General features: G+C 34.6%; 1 protein-coding gene across 10 annotated transcripts in view; it reads left to right on the forward strand.

Moving 5' to 3' along the window:
• The window catches only part of CDC14A (cell division cycle 14A), a 300,191-nt gene that overhangs the window by 200,666 nt on the left and 73,836 nt on the right, over nucleotides 1-25,689 (forward strand). For all 10 annotated transcript variants that reach the window (XM_007485031.3, XM_016429048.2, XM_016429047.2 and 7 more), the window contains 2 exons: nucleotides 7,905-8,135; nucleotides 14,953-15,091. In XM_007485031.3, the coding sequence (XP_007485093.1) occupies nucleotides 7,905-8,135; nucleotides 14,953-15,091 (370 nt within the window). The remainder of the gene's footprint in view (nucleotides 1-7,904; nucleotides 8,136-14,952; nucleotides 15,092-25,689) is intronic.

Here is a 25,689-nt window from a genome sequence, read left to right on the forward strand (position 1 = left end):
CATCTTGATTTCTTTAGTGCCATTTCTACTTCTCTTATAAGCACATTAAGGATTGTGCTATAGTCTGGATGTGAAGATTCCACGCTTTTTGATGGTTTGTTGTAAAAAAAAATCTCTGCAAATTTTTTTATTGCTCTAATTTTATTCTTAAATATTCTTTGTTAAGTTTAATGTGAAACTTTGCTTAATTGCCTTCCCATTCAACTTTCAAACTAATCTTCTTCACAGCTTCTTGCTATTTTATGAGGCTATCCTACTCCTTATTTTTCAGCATCATTCTCCATATGATTTTATAAATGAGTTTATATTTTAAGCCAGTATTGCCCATGTCTGTTGAATCAGTTTTTCCCCATGGCAAGTAAGTCAAGTATTTCTTATCCTGAAGTCTCACTCTAATTTTTCTAATTTTGGTTACAATGGTTTTGTTTGTACAAAATCTTTTTAATTTTATATAATCAAAGTCATTCATTTTACATTTTGCAATGTTCTCTGTCTCTTGCTTGGTCGTAAATTCCTTCCTTTCGCACTTATCTGACCTATGTTCACCTAATTTAGTTATTATTTCAATCTTTATATTTAAGTCATTTACAAATTTTGAATTTATCTTGGTATAGGGTATAAGATGTTGATTTAAACCATAATTTTTCCCATACTATTTTCCAATTTTCACAGCATTTTTGTCAAATAGTGAGTTCTTGTTCCAAAAGCTGGAATTTTGGGGTTTATCAAACACTAGCTTGCTGAGATAATTTACTTCTAGTCTATTCCATTGATCCACCCTTCTGTCTCTTAGCCAGTACCATATTGTTTTGATGACCACTGCTTTATGGTACAGTTTATGATCTGGTACTGCAGGGAAATTCTATAGAGAAACTGTATATAGATTTCAAAGTCTCTCATTTATTTGTTTGTGTTTCAAGATGAAATTATGTTGGCATCTAGGTAATGTAGTATATAGAATACTGGACTTGGAATCAAGATGACTGGAGTTCAAATCCAGCCTCAGGCACTTCATAGTTATGAGATCCTGGACAAGTCACCTAACTTCTCCCTGCCTCATTTTCCTCATTTTAGAAATGGGAATAATAGTAAGTGCCTACCTTGAAGAGTTGTTGTGATGCTAAATGAGATAATATTTAATATGTTTAATATTACTAATTATTATTATTGTGGTTGTTGCATAGTAGTATGGTTAAGTAGATTCAGAACTAAAGTAAATAAATTCAGTCAGTCAACAGGCAACTAATAAATGTTAGGTATTCTGTTAATTTGCTAGAAATACAAAGACAAAGATGTACTCATGGCCAGATCTTAAGAATAATAATAATAGTAGTAACTGATATTTATATATAATTTACTGTAGATTATATGATTTTAAAATATGCAGAGTGCTTTTTAGACACATTATCTTATTTGATCCTCATAAGACCCCACGAGATAGATCCTATAGGTACTATTGTCTCCACTTTTACAAATGAAGTAAGATCCACAATTTGTAAGGGCAGATGGGTTTTTGATTCAGATATTTCCTGACTCCTTCCTCCATCCAGTCTCTTTTCATTCTGCCATATTCCTTCTCATTAATAAGGCTTGATTTTATGGAATGAAAAACTTCCTAAGAAGACCAGTCTAAAATAGGAGGTTTTGGCTTACTAGGGATTGAATTGGCTAGGGTACAGATTTAAAATTTTAAAAAGGACATCTTCTTTCTTAATTCTTGCTACACCACCCAAAGGCACTGTTATGTTTCATAAATTTACTATAATATTTGAGTTACTTGTGATTTCTTTGTTGGGGGTTTACTTGCTACCTACTCAGAGATACTATGGTTGAAAATTTTATCACTCCTGTGGTCAATTTGGGAAGGCCACTGTGAACCTAGCTGCACTGGTCCTTGAGTGTCCTTGAGTGACTGAGGCACACTTTGACCCAGTTTGCATAGCTTTCACCACTCTGAAGGATCAAGTGAATTCTCAGGGAATGAAAATTAATTAATATTGGCATAGACAAAGTGTCCTGCAGAATGTCCTTACAGTCTCTTCATGTAGTCATTAAGAGATATTGAAATAAATCCATATTAGAAATTGTATATGCACATCTATAGGCATACCCATTTTTATATCCCTCATGGAAAATATCTGATGACAATGTTGAGCTTATCTGATCCTGGAAGTTCCAAATGCAGTATTTATTTTTTAATCTATCTTAGTGTTCCATTGCGAAGTTTTAGAAAGAAGTGCCATACTGGGTCACATCTATGGACCACCTATCATACAGCTCTTTACTTGACTGGCACAGAGCTCAGTTTTATGGGACTGTACATGTGGCTTTTTTCTTTCAAAAACTATGCCTACTGTCTTAGAATTGATACTAAATATTGATTCCAAAGCAGAAAAGTGCCGAGGGCTAGGCAAGTGAGATTAAGTAACTTGCCCAGAGTCACACACCTAGGAAGTACCCAAGGTAAAATTTCATTCCAGGACTTCCCATCTCTAAGATTGACTCTCTATCTACTACACCTCTTAGTTGTGCTCTCCAATATGAATCTTTAAAAATTCTAGGGTCTATCTTGAATTTCTCTAGTTTTCCTTACTACTCTTTTTCGAATCTATTATCCAAGATTCTATGCAATTTTATTGAAACAACTAGATGGAAAAAAGGAATTATTTCATTGTGGTGTAATTTAAAGAAATTACTTACTTGCATATTATTTGATAGCTTAGAGTAACAATACTAAAATGTGATCCATATATATACATATGAATTCTCTGTGCTATTGAGATTGTTTATGGAAAAAATCTGATTTATTTTTGATGGAGTTTTTGGCATATCAGAGAAATTTTTAAAAATTGAATTGACAGCCTCTGAAGTGTTCACTGTAATATTAAATTTATAACTGTATGTGGGCTTAGCTGTCAGATAGTTAACATTTTTGAATTAAGAAATTTTAATTTCTGAATTTTAAATTATTATATATAACTTTGACATACATATTTACTTATCAAATTCAGAAGGTATGTTAACTTTGTCCATATGTATATTTTCACATATAAATAGCTGTAATTATAAAAAGTTGCCTTCTGGCAGGTAGAATGCTATTAAGGGACATAGCTAGAGACCTCTGAGCATTCTATGTTAGAGAAAGATGTTCAGTTCATTGTCTATTAAATGAGCATATATTTAGCATCTCCTGGAGCTATAGGACTTGGGTTATGCCCATAGTATTTAAAAATCTGTTCTGCTGAACTTCTTTATAATGGATGTTTACCCATACCCCCCAACTTATATTGATGTTCTTTTTTGAAGATATTTGTGAATTTCTTCCCTCTCATATCTAATTGATATCTTTTCAGTATGTCGTATGTAGGCTGCACTTCCATACACTATAAACTTACTGTCTGGAATTTGGGTAATTGGGAAAGTAGGCAGAATAAATCTGGTGTTTCTTAAATAGTATATATATTTTTCTATATGTGTACACAGATTATCTACAGATATAAAACAACCTGAGACTGCTTTGTGGACTAAATCTACCCAATTTTAAATTTTGGTTTGTTTTCCTTAGCTTTCTCTCTGTCTACTCTTGCTGCCAAGTAGGCATATACTCAGTGAATGGAAGTTAATTAATATTGGCATAGACAAAGTGTAATTAGGAAGATGCATATGCTGCTTCTGGGAAAATCAGAGCAAAGACATAATACATTCCAAAGCCAAACATAAAAACACTTTGTTATATTGGCACCACCACTCCAATCCCTTCAGTGAAAATAATTAGAAGTTGGCCATCAGTTTTCCCAACTCTAGTGAAAATAGAAAGGGAATGACTCAAGGTAGTAGGTCATCTTAGTTCTGAGCTTGAAGTGAGCATGAATCAGGCAAAATCTAAAATCTGAAGTTTGCCTGAATATAGATAGAAGCTGATAAATGCTGTGTGACCCTGGGCAGTTCACTTAGGTCTATTTGCCTCAGTTTCCTCACCTGTAAAATAAGCTGGAGAAGGAAATGGCAAACTACTCTATTATCTCTATCAAGGAAACCCAAAATAGGGCCATGAAGAGTCAGACACAACTAAAAAAATGACTGAACAATAGAAGCAGTTGTAGGTAGACATTTTGACCTAGCTTTTAAATGTACTATCTATATTCATTGCCCACTCTTAAGGGCAAAAGTGTGTTTGACTCCTGTGCTGCATGAGAGTTAGATATTAAAAAGATAACTCAGACTTGTAATTTCAAAAGCTTTTGGAATGATCAAGAAACTCTACCCATATTGGTGTCTGCTTTCCAGTCATCACAGTCTTTGAAAATTGCCTGCAGTACTGATTATAACTTACTCTGGTTCACACAACTACCATGGGTCAGAAGTGGGAGTTAACCATCTCAACAATGGAACTAATAGAATTCACATGATTATCTCAATAAATGCAGAATAAACCTTTGACAAAATATAATACCATTCCTATTGAAAACACTAGAAAGCATAGGAATAAAAGGGACTTTCCTCAAATTAATAAACAGCATTTATTTATTTAAGTTAGATATTTTTAATTAATTAATTAATTTAGAATATTTTCCCATGGTTACAAGATTCATGTTATTTCCCTCCCTCCCCCCAACCCTGTCCTGTAGCTGACACACAATTCCCCTGGGTTTTACATGTGTCATTGATCAAGATATATGTCCTTATTATTGGTATTTGCATTGGGTGATCATTTAGAGTCTATATCCCCAATCATATCCCCATCAACCCATGTGATCAAACAGTTGTTTTTCTTCTGTGTTTCTACTCCCAAGGTTCTTTCTCTGAATGTAGATAGCATTTTTTCTCATAAGTCCCTCAGAATTGTCCTGGATCATTGCATTGCTGCTAGTAGAGAAGCCCAATACATTCGATTGTACCACAGTGTATCAGTCTCTGTGTATAATGTTCTCCTGGTTCTGCTCCTTTCACTCTGCATCAATTCCTGGAGGTCATTCCAGTTCACATAGAATTCCTCCAGTTCATTATTCCTTTTAGCACAATAGTATTCCATCACCAACAGATACCACAATTTGTTCAGCCATTCCCCAATCGATTTACACCCCTCCTTTTTCCAATTTTTTGCTACCACAAAGAGTGAGACTATAAATATTTAAAATAATGAGCAAGTATCATCTACAATGGGGATAAGTTAGATGCCTTCCCAATAAGTTCAAGAATGAAGCAGGGATGCCCATTATCACCACTACTGTTAAATATTTTACTAGAAATGCTAGTAATAGCAATTAGAGAAGAAAAAGAAATTGAAGGGATCAAAGTAGGAAATGAGGAAATTAAACTATCACTCTTTGCAGATGAAATGATGGTATACTTAGAGAATCCAAGAAAATTAACTAAAAAGCTAGTGAAAATACTTAATAACCTTTGCAAAATTGCAGGGAATAAAATAAATCCACATAAATTGTTAGCATTTCTATATATTTCCAGCAAAATTCAGCAGCAAGAGTTACAAAGAGAAACTCAATTTAATATCACTCTAGACAATATAAAATATTTGGGAATCTATCTGCCAAGACAAACACAGGAATTATATGAATACAACTACAAAACACTTTTCACACAAATAAAACTAGATCTAAGCAATTGGAAAAATCTTAATTGTTCATAGGTAGGACAAGCTAATATAATAAAAATGAAAATTGTACCTAAATTAATTTACTTATTCAGTGCCATATCTATCAAACTACCAAGAAATGTTTTTTTTTTTAGAATTAGAAAATAATTTTAACAAAGTTCAATTGGAAGAACAAAAAAGATCAAGAATATCAAGGGAACTAATGAAAAAAATGTGAAGGATGGAGGCCTAACAGTACCAGATATTAAATTGTACTATAAAGCAGTGATCATCTCAACAATATGGTACTGGCTAAGAAGGGTAGGTCAATAGAATAGAGTAGGGGTAAATGACCTCAGCAAACTAATGTTTGATAAACCCAAAGACCCCAGCTTTTGGGACAATAAACAGTTTCACAAAAACTGCTGGGAAAATAGGAAAACTATGCAAAAAAATCAGCTTTAGATCAACTTCTCACACCATATGCCAAGATAAATTCAAAAATAGGTAAATGACTTAAATATTAAGAGGGAAACTATAAGTAAATTAGGTGAACATAGAATAGTATACCTGTCAGATCTATGGGAAAGAAAATAATTTAATACCAAGCAAGAGTTAGAGATCATTGCCAAATGTAAAATGAATAATTTTGATTATATTAAATTAAAAAAGGTTTTGTACAAACAAAACCAATGCAACCAAAATTAGATGGAAAGCAACAAAATGGGAAAACATTTTAAATAACAAAACTCTCTGACAAAGGTTTAATTTACCCAAATATAGAAGTAATTAAGTCAAATTTACAAAAAATCAAGCCATTCCCCAATCAACAAATGGTCAAGGGACATGAATAGGTAGTTTTCAGATGAAGAAATAAAAATTATCAATAATCAAATGAAAAATGTCCTAAATTCCTCCTAATTAGAGAAATGGAAATTATAACAACTCTGAGGTACCACCTCATACCTTAGCAAATTGACCAATATGATGGTAAAGGAAATTAATAAATGTTGGAGGAGATGTGGCAAAATTGGGACACGAATGCCTTGTGAATTAATCCAACAATTCCAGAAGGCAATTTGGAATTATGCCCAAAGGACATTAAAAGAATGCTTGCCCTTTATCCAGCAATACCACTACTGGGTTTGTATCACAAAGCGATAATAATGAAAAATGTTTGCACAAAAATATTTATAGCTGCAGACTCTTTGTGGTGGCAAAAAAATTGGAAAATGATGTGATGTCCATCAATTGGGGAATGGCTGAACAAATTGTAGTATCTGATGGTGATGGAATACTACTGTGAGTAATGATGAACTGGAGGATTTTTATATGAATTGAAAGAATCTCAATGAATTAATGAAGAGTGAAATGAGCAGACCTAAGAGAACATTGTACACAGAAAGTGAAACATTGTAGCACTAACCAATGTAATAGTTATGTAATTAGTTGCTACTAATAGCAATGCAATGATCTAGGATAATTCTGAGGGACTTATGAGAAAGAATGCTATCCACATTGAGAGAAAGAACTGTGGGAGTAGTAATGAAGAAGAAAAATATGACTTATCTCTTGTTTGTATGGATCTATGATTTGGAATTTTGGTTTTAAAAGGTTGCTCTATTGCAAAAACGAATAATACGAAAATAGGATCAAGTGATAATGAATGTATAACCTAGTGGAATTGTTTGTTGGCTCCAGGAGAAAATATTAAAAAAAAATTTTAATGAATAAAAAAGAAGTGGGAATTTTTTTAGGACCACCTTTCTATTATTCTATACAGCCTCTTGGGACTTATATAATTTATTGTTTAAAATGTTAGTAATTACTGTATACCACCACAACAATATTGTGCAATGATCAACTGTGAATGACTTAGATTCTCAGCAATACAATGATCTAAGACAACTCCAAAGGTCTCATGAAAAAGGCTATATACCTTGAGAAAAAAAACCAGATAGAATCTGAATGTATATCAAAGCATGCTATTTTCACTTTATTTTCTTTGTATATTTTTAAAAAGATATTTTTCCACAACATGATTATTATGGAAATATATCTTGTATGACCTCATATATATAATCTATGACAAATTCCTTACCATTTCAGGGAAGGGGAAGTAGGGAGAGAAAGAATTTGTAATTCAACATTTTGAAAACATGTTAAAATTTCTCTTTATATGTAAATACAAAATTAAAATATTATTGAGACAAAAAATAAAGTGTCAATGATTTTTGTTTTTATTGTTCTGTAAGAAAATCTGCATAGGGGTTCCTAACTATTGTTGCATTTTTTCCACTTATTGTTTCAGGTTATCCCCTTCATGCCCCTGAAGCCTACTTCCCTTATTTTAAAAAGAATAACGTGACTACAATTATTAGGCTGAATAAAAAGATCTACGAGGCAAAACGATTCACAGATGCAGGTTTTGAGCACTATGACCTCTTCTTCATAGACGGCAGCACACCGAGTGATAATATTGTTCGACGATTCTTAAATATATGTGAAAACACTGAAGGAGCAATTGCTGTACATTGCAAAGGTTGGTTCTTTACATATCTATATATCTTTCAGAATTTAGATGGCGTTAAAAATATCATAAACAACAACCTAAAAAACCAAACTAATCCAAAACCCGAAGACATAGAGAAGCATGAGGAGGGGGAATAATGAAATCCTGATATTTTCTACCTCATAAGACATAAGAAAAGACACACCTTTAATAAAATATCTCTCTAGAAGAAGAATATCTTCATGGGAAGAAGCAGGGGCCATTGATTGATCTTGGGTGGTAGGTGACACTCTCTGTGACCACTACTGGAAACCCAGTGGCTATTCTCAGTCTGTTTTCTGACATTGTGCACTATGATTAGATAACATGATAAGCAAATTACTGGGGATATATAGCTAGATTCCAATTCATATGAATGATGAATCCCCTGAAGTGATAGCATTATTTGATTTTGCATGGCATATTTCCTTTGGATTGGAACCAGTTGCTATTCTTACATAATTATAACTTCAAATTGTGGGAATTTAATACCTGCAACCACTTTCGGGGATTAATTATTTGCACTAATCAGGATCTAGCTGTAGTACATTGAAGCAGATAAAATTGTGAGGTAAAAAGGTTTGTTTTTGTGCCCTTACCTTTCTTTTCATTCAGAAGTCTCTTACTTTATTTTGATCCTCTATCTTTTCCTATCTGAGGCTCCATGCCCACTTGTTGTTCTCTGGTAATTCAAGATCATTCTTTATAAGGTTGCTCAACTCCTAGCTCTCTTCTTTCCCATCAAAATTGCTTATTTGTTACATATCATTGCCCCTTCCCCCAACCTTTCTCCTCTATCACAGTTTCTTATCTTCATACAGGTCTCTTCTTTGAGGACAAATGAGGTATTGTTTTTAATCAGAAGATTTCTGCTCTTGAATGTGGTACTCCTTTTTGGTCAACTATTGATTAATTTATTCAGTTAAAATATTTGGGGAAATTTGGATGGATATTTTTGATGAAAGGCTATCTCTTCTCTGAAACAAAGTAAACACTGGCTGTGACAAAACCAGGAAAATTACCCAAAACAAATAAAACAGTCAGGTTCTGTAGGATTGTGAACTCCACTTCTGATTGCTTTTAACTTTCCTAGAATGGCAATGAAGTCAAGAGATACTAAACTTCTTTGAAGCCATCGTTTGTAGCTTTGAGTGGTAGAGAAACCCTTTGGACACCTTTCTTTTCTGAACATCCTTGTTATTTTCCACATGCAGGTTTTAAAGATGCCACTTAGTGGTGCTGTTCTCATACTTTAGTTTTTGAGAAGGCTGTTTCTTTAGTGTTTTATGGAAATTGATTAGTAGGTGTGAGGGATTATAGAGCTCTCATTCTCTGTCTGAAGCTGCTGTTTCTGACTTATTCAGATGAGCATGGCTTTTGTTCTGATAAAAATTTTAAATACCATTTTGTAGGCTCTGGTTTCTATGTTTAATAATCGTGTAGGTGTAGAGACTTTGATGAACACGTGAGCTGCTTGTAGAAGCTTCAATTTGCCAGAACCCTGGAAAGATCAAAATGATTAGCACGTGGCCCAGGAGTTTAGATAAGGGCACCTGGTGTCAGCCCTTTTACTCTTTGAACAGGGCCCTTTCCCCTCTATCCCCACCCTCAACCCCCAACTTACTTCCTAGCTGAATATGTCGCTATTTTTTCAGAATTTAAAATATAAGAGAACTTGCTTAAGAGTCATTATTAATTTGCTGTTTGCTCTAACAGCTGCTTATTCTGCTTCTAATCAGGTCACAGTGAGTGGGGTTGAGTGGGCTCCTCCTAGATGTGATTCATGTACATCATAAGTTTGCCTTACCTTTCTGGTTTGTTACCTTTTTGTATAGTTAAGGATTGCTTAGATTTAGAAAAATTCAAATTTGATATCTCAGTGGAAACTATATGGGAAAAACAGTTAACAGTTCCCTACATTATATTGAGCTGAGAATGCTTATTCCCTTTTCACTTGCATTATATTAAAAAGTGAAAAAGGAAAACAGTTAAAATTCAGAGTTTTTGTTGTCATGAATATGAATTTCATTTTCCCATAAAGTAATTGTTGTTGTGCAAAGTCAGGATTTTTCCTTTCTAAGAAAAACCTTTTTTCCCCTGTAAAAATATACAGATTCTGAAGAGATTGGCGCAATAGTTTTCATGGAAATCTCTACCTTGGATGAAATGTGTGGCACTTTACCTCTTGAATCATTCTATAAAGAAACCCACCTCATTATTAGAGCTCTCTGTCCTTTGTACCCCTAAACAAAGTATTAATTAGAAATAGTGATTTTGATGTTGTGTAGTAGAAAAAAAATTCTAATTAGACCTCTAAGCAACAAAATCCAACATTAAATTATCTTGATAGGGAGATCACAATTTTCCAAGTTGGAGATTTTTTTTCCAGTTGTGTGTTATGATTGCTTCTACATGTACAAACTTGTAGTATTATTTGATAAAGCCTGTACCTCCCATTTTAATTACAGCTGCATTGCTTTTAATAGAAACACTTCTATCTACTGTGGGCCTATTAATTATTTTGACATCTGCCCTAATTGAGTCAGCTTAATTTTCTGAGAATTGAAGTAGAACTGAGCAGCTTAATTGAATATGAAGGAGGAGAAGAAAGGAAATGAAGTTCAATAGAGTTTGCAAAAGGAACGAAAATGCCATAACTTCACAGGTGTCAAAAGGCAGCTAGTAGTTCCATTATGGGAATGAAATTCATATACCTTCAGTTTTATCCTTGGTATTTAGTCCTTGTGGAAGGATTTTGCTGTGAATTCTTGGGAAATAATGGAAAAAACTGGAAAATTGAATACTGATTCAAAAACCTATATAGAGTTTTTGGAAAATGAATAGAGTGGCAACATAATTATTATTGGCCTTGATGTTAATAAAGATTATCTGATTATTTCTTTTATACTAAAAACTCTACAGGAACCTCTTTCATTTGGATGATTTTAGCATTGAAAACAAAATTTTTTTTAAAGAAATGGTGAGTTTTCCTCTGCTGTTCAATTATATCTTAAGAACCCTCAGCCAGTCAGTGCTAAGAACATTCTTTTTATAGATCCAAATTGCAGACTCCATAAAATTTCTTTAAAAAAAATGATGCAACTTCAGTTTCAGAGACATTAGAGAAACTTTTATACTCTTTCACTTTTAGCTAATGGAACCAGTAAGTCCCTCAGATGAAGGACTGAAGGATAAGATAGCCATTTGTCTTCAAGATAGAGATTTTAGAGACATTTTGGATGCTTAAAATACATGACCTCCAGGTAAAGCTCCTGAAACTCACTGTCTTGTTCCATATATCAGTATGGGCACAAATGATCTTGTTTTTGAATTAGCTATAAAGGACTCTAGAGCTCCACACAGTAAAATATAAGCTACAGTGATCTCTGTTCTTACCTTTAGGGAAAGAGGGTTTGTTACTGTCTAACTTCTAAAAAAAGTAACTTCTTCAAGTATATTGTTCAAACTTAAAACTGGTTAGTTTAAATAAAGGCGAGAAGACAAGATCAGGATACAAGAAAGCTATATAAAAAAAGGTCCTAACTTCAAGGGATAAGTAGTAGAAAGTAAGAATGAAATTATAATTAAAAAAGGGATTAATTTTAAATATCTTGCATTACCTACAACTTTTATGGAGAAGGGGAAACAAAGGCCTACATCTGAACATAGTTATAACAGGATTTAACTAGATCAGAAATAAGAGGTGGAGTAAGGAAAATAATTTTCCTTAATTTTCTGTTCAACAAAAAATGAGTAATATGAAACAGAAGAAAAAGTCAGATTTAAAAATCTCATCAAAACTACTTCTCAAATTGATTCTCTTTAATGATACCATTTCTGTTAAGTGATACTATCACCCTTCCATTTTCTCAGACTAGAAACCTTGGAGTCATCTTTGACCCTGATTTCCACAATCTATAACCAAACACCAAACCTTTTTTTTTTTTAATGTGTCTCAGATTAATTTCTTTGGACTCGTGCTGCCACTAACTACTATGGTCTACAACCTTCATGCTTATATTATTTGCAACAGCCTCTCTGCTCCAGTTTTTGATCTCTGTATTTGAAAGGTTTGGTCTTCCAGTATCAAGAGAGTGGAGGAGAGTGGAGACCTCCCCTCTCAAATTGGAGTTCAGGGGAGATAGTAGATGTAATGGAGAAAACGTTTGGGGATGGTAAAGGGAATAAGATCTAGGAGAGAACAGCTGATGTTTATGGTTGACTCAGAGAGAGGAGAGGGGCTTTGAAGATTTTCCCCCTTCTGTCTTCCCTCCTTAGCTATGGCTGCTCTCCCAGATTTGCTCTTGTCCTTCTTTTCCCCTCTCCAGTACTTGAGACCAAAGGGTCTCCCCTTGATCTGTTCATTCACACTTGATTCACAGCTTGGAGAAAAGATAACTATCTTAAAGTCAATTAAATCAGAGTAATACAAAGGAATAACTGGCACGGGAAAGAATGGGAAAGGAAAGTGGGGAAAAGGGGGTCCCTATCTCTATCTAAACCCTTTCCCCTCCCTCCTTGACTTTGGGTTTGGATTGTTGGCCACAGTTCAGACCCAGGGCAACAGGAGCTGAGGTAAAGTCTGACAGAGATTCATAATGTCTTTTCTCAAGTTTCTCTTCAGTGAGTCTTCAATTGGGAAATGTTGAGGGGAAGGATTTCCAGTCACAAGCAGGAAAAAGTGGGTAACCCTCAGAAGAAAGTCTTATTTAACCTTCTCTCTTTGGCTTCTCCTGACTGAAAGACCAACTCCTCTTCCAGCCAGAATCTTCTGCTCCTCAAGATTCTAATCTGGGGCCCCTCCTCTAATGAGGAGAACAGTTCCACACACTCTTCAGCCTGGCATTTTTTCTTTAGTGCCAGCCTCTGTCACACCTCCTTATCTAGCCTTGTGTACATATATTTTCTCTCCTTAAGAACTACAAAAAAGACTTCATTTTTTCATGTGCATCAAACACAAATTCTGCTGTCTGGCTTTTAATACCATCCATAGTTTGACCTCAGTCTTTTCTAGTATACATTTTATTCACTCTCCTATTTCATGCTTATGCTCACTGGTTTTTTGTTTGTTTGTTTATTTGTTTTTTGCTCAGATGTCCTTTCTATATCTTCCTCTGACCCAATATGGGCAATGGCAATATCAAGATTTGGGTAGTAGAAAAACACAACTGAAACAAGAGACTGAGCTAGATGGCCTATGAGATTCCTTCTAGTTCTAGGATTCTGTGAAGATTTAGAGAAATAAAGGATAATTTAAATAAGCTAGATGTTTTCCAGCTTGTGGTACAGTAATATTTTGAAAGAAGTATGTACTGGGTTTGCTGAGTTTTAAAAGCTAGTCTTGAATCTGCCATTAGCTAATTAAGATCATTGGCAAATTGCTTACCTTCTCTAGCCTTCAGTTTCCTCATTTTAAAATGGCTTCAGTCATTATAGATCCAGGAACTATCATTTTTGTGACTTTTGGGTTGAGGAATTTGATCACTCACAGAGGAAGTGTAGTATGGAAAAAGGTAACTTAAGTCTAAAAGTGATAGACCTGTAAAATCTTAATTTCCACATTGATGAAAATATTGATCAATGCTAGGGAAAATAATCATCAATTTTCAAACACTTTGAAGGTATCAGAATAATAAGCATCTTAATTTAAAAAAATACATGCCTTCTCAGACTAATCTCATCATATTTGGCAGAGTAACAAGGAGTCTATAAATATTTATTGTTCTTGGTTAGTTGGATTCTTTGTGACCCCATTTGGTGTTTTCTTGGCAAAAATACTGGAGTGGTTTGCCATTTCCTTCTCTAACTATTTTACAGAATGAAGGCACACAAGGTTAAGTGACTTGCCCAAGTTCTCTTGGCCATTAAATCCAGATTTGAACTCAGGAAGATAAGTATTCCTGCCTTCAGGCTCAGCACTGTATCCATGATACCACCTGGCTGCCCCAAAGTGCCTACTATGTGTCAAATACTCTACCTAGTACTGAAGATTCAAAAGGAGGTCAAAGATAGGCCCTTCCCACAAAGAATTTACAATCTAATGAGGGAAACAACATATAAATATATCCACAGCAAGCCATGTGCAGGATAAATAGAACATTTAATAGAAGAAAGGCATTGGAAATTAGGAAAGACTAGGGAAAGTTTCCAATAAAAGATGCCATTTTAGTTGGGACTTAAAAGAAAATGGTGAGGGGAGGGAGGTCAAGAAGTATAATAGAGAAGGGAGAATGTCTAGGCTTGAGCATTGACCAAAGTAAAACATAGCCCTAGTAGTGTAAGAAACAATGATGATAGTGATAATATGTCTTGAATTGAGAAAGATCTTTGATTCTGTAAATTTGTAAAGTAAAATATTGGCAATATAACCTATTTGCATGCAGAACTTGCTAGAAGACCTTATAGATCCTAAAGGGAGTATTAAAAAATGATCTCTTATGAAGACTAGTTCTGAAATTTAATAGTTTTCCTAATGGACAGTCCTTTAAAAGTTTCAAGGGAAAAAAATACTAGATAGTCTTTCAAACTTCTTTTCAAATTCAATATTATACTTTGTTGTTATTGTATCTCCTTAGGTAACACATTAAATTTTTTAACCTCTATACATCAAAGGATATAATTACAATGAAAATATTTAATTTAATAATCATATCAAATATGAAACTGGTGATGTCAGTTTTATCAAAAGCTAAAAATTGTTGATGATATTAACCTAACACAGTTTTGCCATATTGTATTTGCCTGTGCACATGCTATATTTTATTCTCTCTCTCTCTCTCTCTCTCTCTTTCTCTCTCTCTCTCTCTAGCTGGTCTTGGGAGAACAGGAACATTGATAGCCTGTTATGTAATGAAGCACTACAGGTTCACACATGCTGAAATCATTGCATGGATAAGAATTTGCCGGCCAGGTTCTATTATTGGACCCCAACAGCACTTCCTGGAAGAGTAAGTATATCTTTTCCATTATTGTATTATAAATTTTGCTCCTAATTATCTGTTTCTTGTTCCCTGGTCATGGACCTTGTCAAGTATGTGGTTATAGAGAGGCCACATTGTGGGAAGGCTTTCTGTCTAATGGAGTTTTGTTGATTTGACAGCTAATGCACTCTAACTTGGTGCCTTTTATATAATTTGCTCAGGTGAGAATGAGGAAGGATTCACAGAGCCATCTCTGCCCACCTTTTTTCTGTCATTTTTCTTTGTCTGATCTGGCTACAGTGCAATTTTCTTGTGTCATCTCACTTGGCACTTTTCATTCTTTCCTCTGTTTGTGTGTCTAAAAATGGAGTAAAAAGTAGCACTGAGGTCAGCCAAGTGAGCCGAATAATATTGTCAGCCTATTTACAATAACTGAACTTTTGATGCATTAGATGGCAAATGAATCAAGTTATTAATGACAAACAAAAGGAGCTAGAACCTGGATTTTGGGTCTTGCCTTAACTAGCCATTTGACCTTGGTCAAGTCACTTTGCCCTCTAGTTTCTCAGTACTCCTACTTGAAAAGTAGCAATTTCTGTGAATCCACCCTATTTTAATATATAGCTTCAAACTGAATTTATTTATACTTTATTTGGTCATCTCTCCCTTACTGAACATAACTTACCTGCTTTGTGCTTTGTTTTATTTGTTCATTTAAAAAAATTGATGTCAGTCTTATTTATCTTCTTATAGTCTCATAGATGGCAGGGACCATTATTTATTCAACATCAGCAGAAGGCCATGGGAAAAATGAGTGATTAAAAGATTTTGACCATAATAATGAACTTGAAAAATCTAAACTTTTTTAGAAATTCAGTATAGCATTTTAGAATTGAAAGAGAGATTTCCCATCATCTAGTCTTTCTCTTTTTACAAGTGAGGACACTGAACCCAAAAGATATAAAGTGATAATTCATGATCTTTTTGAAGTTGGAATTCAGTTAGTCTAACTAAAAAATTCAAAATTCATTTAGAAAGGATCTACCTAAATCAACAAATATTTGTAAGGCTTTCTTGTTTTTAGTTTTACAGCACAATAATTTTCCTTTTAATTGCTTCTGAACCCCCACTTTGAATTGTTTTGTGTAACAGAAAATATGTAAGCAAAATCAACTGCTAAAATGTTCATATATTTGACACTGACAATATGTATAGATTCCACCTCTATAATCCACATTAATCTCCTGAGAAGAGGAAAATATTTAATTATCAAGCCTCTGGGTCTGTGATTAATTCCCTTTTAACTCATCTGAATTCAACTACTTTTTTAGTGTTGTCACTTACATTATTGTAAATATTGTGTATGTTCTCTTGCTTGTACTTTCTTCACTCAGTCACTTTATACATATCTTTCTATGGAGTAGTATAGGGACTGAATGCTCATTTTGGAGTCAGGAAGAAGAATTTAACGTTTGCCTCAGATAGTTACTAGCTATTTGACCCTGGGCAAGTAATTTATCTCTCAGCCTTTCCTCATCTCTAAAATTGAAGATGTTGGACTTGATTGATCTAAAATGAAGATCTAAAATTGATCTAAATTGATTAATCTGAAATGAAGATTGATGGCCTTCTGACTTTAAATGTAATCCTGATCTATGTTTCACTAAATTACTAATGTTTGTCTTGTCTTATGATTTAATAATATTTTATTATATTCATATACCATAATTTGTTCAAGCATTTCCCCAATTAATGAGCAAACTTCTGTTTCTACATTTTTGCTTCCTTAGAAGAGAGTATTTGCATAAATACTTATTATAATCTGCCTAATTATTTATCTAGGCACCCAACCCTACTTCTTATCCTTGGGTCAATGGATGTGAACACTTTAGTGACTTTTCTCCCATAATGCAAAATGTATTTCCAGAATATCTAGACTAATACATAACTCTACCAGCAAGGGTGTTGCACTCATCTTCCTATAACCTTCTGCAACAGTAAGTTTGGTGATTATTTTTTGAGCATTCTTCTCCCAGTACTCTGCTTTGTACTTTGGAGGAAACAGAATAAGAGAATTTCTGAGATGAAAAGGGTCCTTGGGAAATCATATAAATGATTCCATATCTGAAAAAGAAACCCTTCAATAGCTTGTTCACAAATTTAAAGGTCTCTAGTAAGAGGAAGTCCACTACTACTAGCTGAGGTCTCATTCCATTTTCCTAATTATTAGGAATTTTTTTCTTTATATCAAATCTGAATCTTAATTTTTGGGGGATTTATGCATATTTATTCCTAGATGTTCCTTAATGGGTCAAACAGAAATAATCTAATCCCCCTTGTACATGATAATACTTCAGATAACTATAAAGACATGTTCCTGTGTTCAATTGATTTATAAGATGGAGTCTGGAGGAGAGGGAGTTTGTTGAGAGTTGGAATAACTGGAGGAAGATTCATAGAGAAAATCAGAACTTCAGTCCAATTTAGCAAACCTTAAATACTTATTTGTATAACTCTGCTAGGCACTGGAGATTCAAAGGCAAAAGGGCAACAGCTAAATTAAGGGGGTTAAGTGACTTGCTCTGGGGTCACACATGAAGTGTCTGAAGTCTATTTTGAACCCAGGTCCTTCTGACATTCTATGCATTGTGCTACCTAGTGGCTTGCATTTTATTTGTTGATTCAGCATTAACATAGATAGTGAATTTGAAAAAAATTTGTGGAGATACAGGAGTTTTAACAACTAATGGGATCATTGCCTTCTTCAAAGAGGAGGTAAATTTTGAATTAAACAAGCATTTAGATTCAGATAAAGGAGAAGGGAAGTACTTTTATGCCATAGAAAAGAATAAGTTATTATTGGTAATGTATTACAACTGATATTTATGCTTACTATATTTTTCTCCATTGCTCTTTAGTTGACCTTGCATTTTGATGTTTTAAAGGTTGTGACATTCTGTTATTGGTAGTTAAATGAAAAGTCCTTGAAGAATGTTGGTGATAAAAAAAGACTTTTGTATTTGAAAGAATCTTAAAGTCATTTTAAACAGTATACAATTTACCAAATGCAAGCCTGCCCACTCAGTTTCTCTTAATTAAATTATTCCTTATCTGCAATGTCTGTTGAAAATATATCTGTACTCATGGACCCTTTCAATGTGCTATATAATAGCTAAGTGTGTGTCATAGTTTGGACAACTGGGATGTTTTTTTATCCATTTGGTTGTTCTTGTTTAGATTGTTAGAGTATATTTTTTTCTTTCACTTCCTCCCTCTTTCCCTCCCTCCACTCACTTCCCTTCTCTCTCTCTCTCTCTCTCTCTCTCTCTCTCTCTCTCTCTCTCTCCTCACCTTTATATTCTTGGTATTAATTCCAAGACAGTGTTACAATTAAAATAGGGACCTGGCCAGAGTTTTAAGTGTTTATTAAAAAAATGAGAAGGTGAAAGATGAGAGAGAGAGGAGATATAGGTATATTTCTCTTAAGGAAGGAATAACATGATTATAGAGTCTCCATTTAGCTGGTTTAAAGCCTATATTCTTCCCCAGCAGTGTGGGACAGTCAGTCTGTTTGAGCAGAAGTAAAGAGAGCTTCTCTTTTCCACAATCACCTTTAAATCTCACTAGCTCCTCCTCCTTTCATAGTGTTCTTGCACACTGATGCTCAGGCCCATGCTAGGGGATGCCTGACCAGGCATTCCACTAGGTATGAAGTTATATCTATGATTAGCCCTTCACAAAATCCCAACCTCAGATTATTTAGGAGACCAGAATGTTAAGTCTCTTCACTTGGATTTCCAGGAGATTAACAAGTCAGTTCTCCTCAGTAATCATTATACATATGGAGTTTAAACATTTAAAATTCCCTCACTAGGGGGTATAAAATATTGCACCTTTCATAGAGGGAGTTACAACAATTTTGGGAATAAAAGGGAAAGAGAAGAAAAATATGATTTCTGGGCACATTGACAAAAAAGCCAACTGGGGGCACTCTCCTTTGGAAGAAGAGCTACAATCAGGATAAATGGTAGACTCAACCCCCCTATAGTTCAGTTCATCATATCCAAAAGTTCATTCCAGATCTCTTGATGTAGTCTGTGATTTCTCCAGGCATCCTTATAATGTCTTCTCCCAAAGATCCACTTTCCTGGTCCAGGGTATTGGCGATTATCTTTTCCTAAAATTACTTTAAAAGATCTTAAACTTTGGATTTTAGGAAAATTACACAATCCTTCCTCTTAGGAGGGTATATATCAATAATAGAATCAACAGAAGATGCATGACTGAGTTATAAGGTATATGAATTAATTCTCAAAAAAAAAGAGAAGGGAAAAAAGTTAAATTAAAAATATATATCAAAGTCCTATATGTATAAAAATATGTGTAAAAATTAAAACCATAACAGGTCCTTGATGTACTAGAAAGGTCCAGTTGAGGTACTTTATCCTACAAGTATTCAGGACAATTGCAACAATATTACACTTACAGTACATCATCATCCCGGACTATAGAAAATTGCCGTGTTATAGAAGAAAAAAGGACAAAAGTCTGAGGTAAAAGGGAAATATGATTCCCTGGCCTGATTTCTCCTTCAATCACAGGGATAGGAAGCCAAAGTTAAAGCCAAACAGAGACACATGTATAAAACTGGAAATAGGGAAGTCCAACATCAGGATTTGCCAAACATCCACTTCCCCAAATCCTCTGAGATGGGTCTTCTGCCTTGATGTAGATCCTCACCAATCCCAAAGGGATTGTTGGTGTCCTTGACCTTGTGCTTCTTTACACTGTGCAGTGGCTTATTAGCGGTCCCTTCTTCTAAAATCAGACACATATTAAAATCCCGTAATCCTTAACAACCAATGATTGGCTTCCATTAGTCTAAAGCTTTTGGATATGCAATATTATCAGGGCTGGTAGGTATTGTAAATTTGTTCTTCATTATCAAAATATCAATACTGATTCCATATACTCAAGTTAAAAAAGAAGGAAAAAATCAATTTCCATTTAGAAAGAAAGAAAAATAAGAGAAGAAAATCATATTGCACATTTCATTAAACAATGGGCCAGCCAAATGTAGGCATAGCAAAAGGATTTATCACTCAAAAGTGAAAGCTATTTCCTCCCTAGACTGGCCATCTCTCTTCTTTTTGCAAACACCACAACCACCTAATCCAAGTCCAGTTCTAGCCTGGACTATTACAATAATCTCCTAATTGGTCTCTCTTTATTTAGTCTTTTTTTCTCTCTTATCTATCCTCTGCATATCTGTAAAATTAACATTTCTAAAAGGCAGGCCTGACCTTATCATCCTCTTGCTCCAAGAGTTTCCCTGATTCTCCTTTACCTTTAGAATAAAATATAAGTATTGCTATTTTGGCAACCTTAAATCCTTTTACAACCTTGCTTTACAACCTGTCATTCTAGACTTATGATGTATTATTTCCTCTTCATGAAACTGACACTTGAGACAAACTTGCCTATTTGCTTTTCCTCACAAATAACATTCTTTATCCTGCCTCTGTCTTTGTAGAGGTTGCCTCCTTCCCACCCTCCATGCTAGAATGTTCCCTTCCTTCCCTTTGCCAATTGAACCTCCATCTCCCTTTGAGGTTTAGCTCAAGGACAACTTCCTTTAAGAAGTCTTTCTTGATTCTCCCAGTTAGAGTCCTTCCAGCTAAATTATTGTATATTTTGTATAATACTTGTGTCTGTTTTGAATCCAACTTCTTTTTTTTTTTTTAATCCAACTTCTGTTATTGTTGCAAGGTGCCTGACTTTTATATTTGTATCTGTCCAATCTAAAAAAGAGCCTGGTACATTTAATTTTGTCTAGAACTTTCAGCTTCTTTGGGGTAAAGAGCTCTATTTGTCAATTGCAGCTCATGCTTTTAGAGAACTTCCCACTGCACTGAAATCTACTTCCTCAGGTTTACCTACCTAGAATATATCACAGGCAGCACTTGAACCCAGTTCTCCCTGCTTCTGAGGCTACCACTATGCCATGGTCCTTCTTACCTATATGCATCTAGTAGGTACTTAATTAATACTTACTGATTATTTCATAGTAAATATCAGAGCTGGAATTGGAACCCAAGTTTTATGACTCCAAATGCAGTGTCTTTTCCCAGTTTTCCATCTTGTTTTCCATCTTGTTTCTTTCTTGAACTCTTCAAAGAAATTCTGTCTTCTGAGATCAGAAAACATTTCACTTGTGCTTCAACATCATGGTGTGACCTTCCTTCCCCCTGCACATGAAGTTATCTCCAGAGGGCAGTGATTTCTCTTGAATTCTGTCTTTGACTCAACTTCTGTAAATTAGCAATTTGCCCTCACTTTATAAATTTAGTGGTTAGTGCTCTGCTGGGTTGTCATGAATTTTTTGCCATATTCTTATCAATCAAATGTTATTCAACATTATTCCTTAATTAGAAACATTACTTTAATATTTAAGTGTAGAAAAGTTGTCACTTGCTCATCTCCATCCAATAAGTAGTGATGAATGCCAAGCCACTGTGCATATATAGATATTAATGGGTGTCTGAATTGAATTGGCCTGATTCAGAATTTAGTCTGACTAAAATAGCTATTGAGTGCCATTTTAGATAATCAGAAAAAGGATGAAAGAATAATGCTGAGAATAAAAAAGGAAGAAAATTAAAAAAATCAAAAATTGTAGCAAAAGGTTTGAAGCAAAATTAATTCTAATTCCGTGTGATTTTCATAATGTACTTTTTAATGAATGTATTCAGGGGATATAGAAAGGATTGAAACTTCTATAAAGTTTTTTATGATTTAAAGTTAAGTTGCCTTTATGTATTTCTGAAATATGTAAATGAAGGTAAACATTTGCCCTCAGGAGTTTATAAAATTTTTTAAAATATCTAATTAGTTTTCCCAATTACATGTAATAACATTTTCCAACATATATTTTCCAAAATTATTAGATCCAAATTATGTACCTCTCTCTCCTCTCTTCCCTTCCAGATATGGTAAGCAATTTGATCTCTGTTACTCATGTATTATCATGCAAAACATACTTTCATATTGGTCATTGTTATAAGAGAATACTCATATAAAACCAAAACCCCCAAATAAAAACAGAAATAAACTAATGTGCAAAATCTTACACTTTAATTTGCATTCCATTTTCCAACAGTTCTTTCTCTGGAGGGGTATAAATAATTTTTTCAAAAGAAGTACAACTTGCTTTTGTTTAATTTATCGCAATAATAAGAATGGGCTTCTTATATTGCAGGTTCATTTGCTATTACTTTAATATTGACTGTTGTAAATTTAACTTATTTATTTAGGGAAGCTGAAACTGCTGGGTAAGAGGAAATGAGACTGATTATTTTTAATTCATTGACCATCAGTATTGAATAAGCATTTTTTTTGGAGAAAACAAGTATATCGCATTAGAAGTATTGGTATAGAGGTCAGCATTCTCAGTCTGTACAAATTATGATATTCCCATACTCATTCCATCATAAGATTGAATTTAGTTTACTTTGGCAACAAGAAACTTACACTAGAATTATCTCAATTACGTAAATAAAGATCTGGGGAAGATAATTATAATCCTTTTAATTGAAAATTTTTAGTAAGTATGTTAATAGAGTGGCAGAATTGCCAACAGGGTTACATTTTTTGCAAGATGCCAAAATTTTTGCAAGATGCCCAAGAGCATAGGCATTTCTAGTGCTTCTTAGTAGAGCATCATTTCCAACCCTGGCATCCTTCTTCCCTATAGCCGGAAGTAGATCCTGTCTGCCCAGTCTGGGCTCCCAGCTTCTGCCCCACTCCTTCATGTTTTCTTTTTCTAAACACAAATTTTTTCCTCCAGCTTCCCTGTTTCATAGAACTCCCTTCCAACTTCTTCCAGTTTGAATATTTTTGGACTCTAACTGTAAGTTGCATCTTTTCCTTCTCAGTCCCCTCCAAATGCCCACCAACTCACACATTCTGGGTTCCCCATGATCCAGAACAATTTTGTACTATTCATTACCACCAAGGGAAATTGAGCCCCAGTAATTTTTTCTGTTCCATGTTTTCTTCACTTGCTACCCTGGGAAAAACAGTTGTATTGTGATCTCCAAAAGACTTTGAGCCACGAGAGTATAACAAAGGTTCCCATCACTTCTGTTTCATTTCTTCAGAGTGACAGGTAGGCATATTGTGGGGTTGAAGCATGTAGGAAGAACATATCTTGAACCAGGCTAAGGAATGGATTGTTTTGCTAATTCAAGGAGAAAGGGAATTATCATTTGAATAGTGTTTCCTATGTGCCAAAAGCTGTGTGTGTGCCAAATGATTTATCTCAATAGCAACCCTATGAGGTAGGTGCTATTATTATCCCCATTTTTACTGGTGAGGAAACTGAGGCAAACAGAGCTTGCCCAAGGATAGATAAGTGTCTGAGGCAAATGGGGTTAAGTGATTTGCCTAGGGGTCTAATAGCTAGTCGGTGTCTGAGGCTGGATTTGAACTCAGGTCTTCCTGACTCTATCCACTGGCCCTCCATCCTCTCTGCTACATAGCTACTACTGGACTATGTATGTATCTCTGATATCTATTATGCTATGTCTCCTTTCTCAGTTTTAACTCCTTGGCAAAAAAAGGTTTCTCCACTTGTTTCCTTCTTTTATCCCCCTTTCATTCTTTTCTGCATTACTTAACTACACTGGCTGTCTTGAGTTACCAGTGATGTCTTGGCCAAACCTAATGGGCCTTTATTCATTCCTCGTCCCTCCCTATCTCTCCTCAGTGGGTTTCAATGGCTCTGCTCACTTCATTCTCTTCCTATTAGTCTCAGTGCTCTTTTTTGTTCTCTTTTTGCTGGTTATCATCCATGCCATACCCCATCACTGTGGTGTGGGAATATAGCTCTTAGACACTCTTCTTTTCTTGAATGGGAGCTCATCAACTATTGTGGATCCAGTGATTATCCCTGTGCAGATCAGGACATCTCATCCTAAGCCTGACTTGGCTGTTCCTCACACAGAACATTCCATTTCCACTCAAGTCTTGGCTTGAGTTCCACTTTTTGTGTTAGTTTAGTTTAGTTAGTGCTCTTTTTGCTAGTGCCTCTCCTCCAAAGTTATCCTGTATCTGCCATATTTGTGTAATATCTACATTATTTTCTTTTTAAGATGCTTGAGGGGAGACTTTGTTACCTTTTATCTTTATATTGCCAGTGCTTAGCATATAGTAAATGCTATATATATTTTATTGATTGATTAATTAAGCTCCTTGATAGTAGAGACTAGTATAGCACACAAGTCAACACTTTTTGGGTTGGATTGACTGGATCCCAATAGCTTTAATGACCACTGATTCTTCTCTGGTCAGACATTTCACTGCTGAGTTTCCTCTCCCAACAAGAGGATTTGAGAGAAGGCAAAAAGGCTATGGGAGACAATTCCAAGTATGTGATTTTTTAATTTGGGCCAGCATTATCATTTTCAGAAACAAAAGATGGCATATTTTATGGACTATTTATTGATCAGGAAGTTTTAACAGTAGAGGATTTGACTTTAAATGTGAAATACTTTAAAATTAAGTATCTTTGTTCTTTATGCTTGAAGTGGAGATTTTAAAAGGTAATAGACCTCATGGTAAAAACTGGAGTGGCTTTCCTTGTTAATAAAAGGTCTTTTGCATGAAGTGCTTCTTTTTTTCTGGAGTATTCGTGGATGGCATTGCTTAGCAACATCCAAATCATCTTTGACATATTATTCAGCTTTCATATTCACGTTCTAATGAAGTCATTTAGATACAAGCAAGATGAAGCTTCTTCATCTGAATGAGTGAAAAGAGCCGCTTTTCAAGTTTCACTTTTTAATTTTGCAGCAGCATCAGGTCTTTAGTTTTAGAACTGTTTTGAGGTCTGGGAGTTTTTTCATTTTGCCTTCCATTCTCTTTACCTTCTCTCCCCCTCTTTTCTTTTTTGGATTAGCTTATGTTAATAAAAGCCTCAACTAGAGCCTCAAAAACCCATAATAAAAACCAACCAACCATGAAATAAATAAACTGCTTCAGTTCTAATCTGAAAGAGAGAACTGAGTGGTGGCCAATTATGAATCTGTTACATGTGAGTTACAGAGGAAAATGTAAAGCATAGTGACAAAGCCTTCGTTTACTTTGTTTTTGCCTTGCTCTTTGTCTTTCTCCTAAAACTTAAAACCAGACGAGCTTCTGCTAATAAGCTATATGGACTACTCTATTTTGGTGCTAAAAAGAAGGCAGATTTGGTTAAATTCATTGTCTTTGAGTGTAAGATGAAGGGGCAGCCTTTTTCTTGGCCATGTTTGGAGATAAATACCTGCTTTGAAGGAAAGATTTTGGATTTCATTATGAAATAGTTACAACAAAGAAATTGTTAACCCAGAAAATATCTTGTGATCATTTTTCTCCTCATTTTATATTTATTACCTGTTCATGTGGACCTATTTTTGGTGGGATGAGGACAAAAAATAACTTGTTTGAGCTTGATAATGGATATGCTCATCTTCCTATTTTCTAATTTTGAAGACGTTTAAATTCTTTATCTTGTCTTCATCTTACTCTGAATGCTTATCCTTTTCCTAGCCACCCCCTATCCTTCCAAGTTCTGATACTAATTC

The sequence above is a fragment of the Monodelphis domestica genome, chromosome 2 (assembly GCF_027887165.1).
Source record: "Monodelphis domestica isolate mMonDom1 chromosome 2, mMonDom1.pri, whole genome shotgun sequence".
Classification (NCBI taxonomy): Eukaryota; Metazoa; Chordata; class Mammalia; order Didelphimorphia; family Didelphidae; genus Monodelphis; species Monodelphis domestica.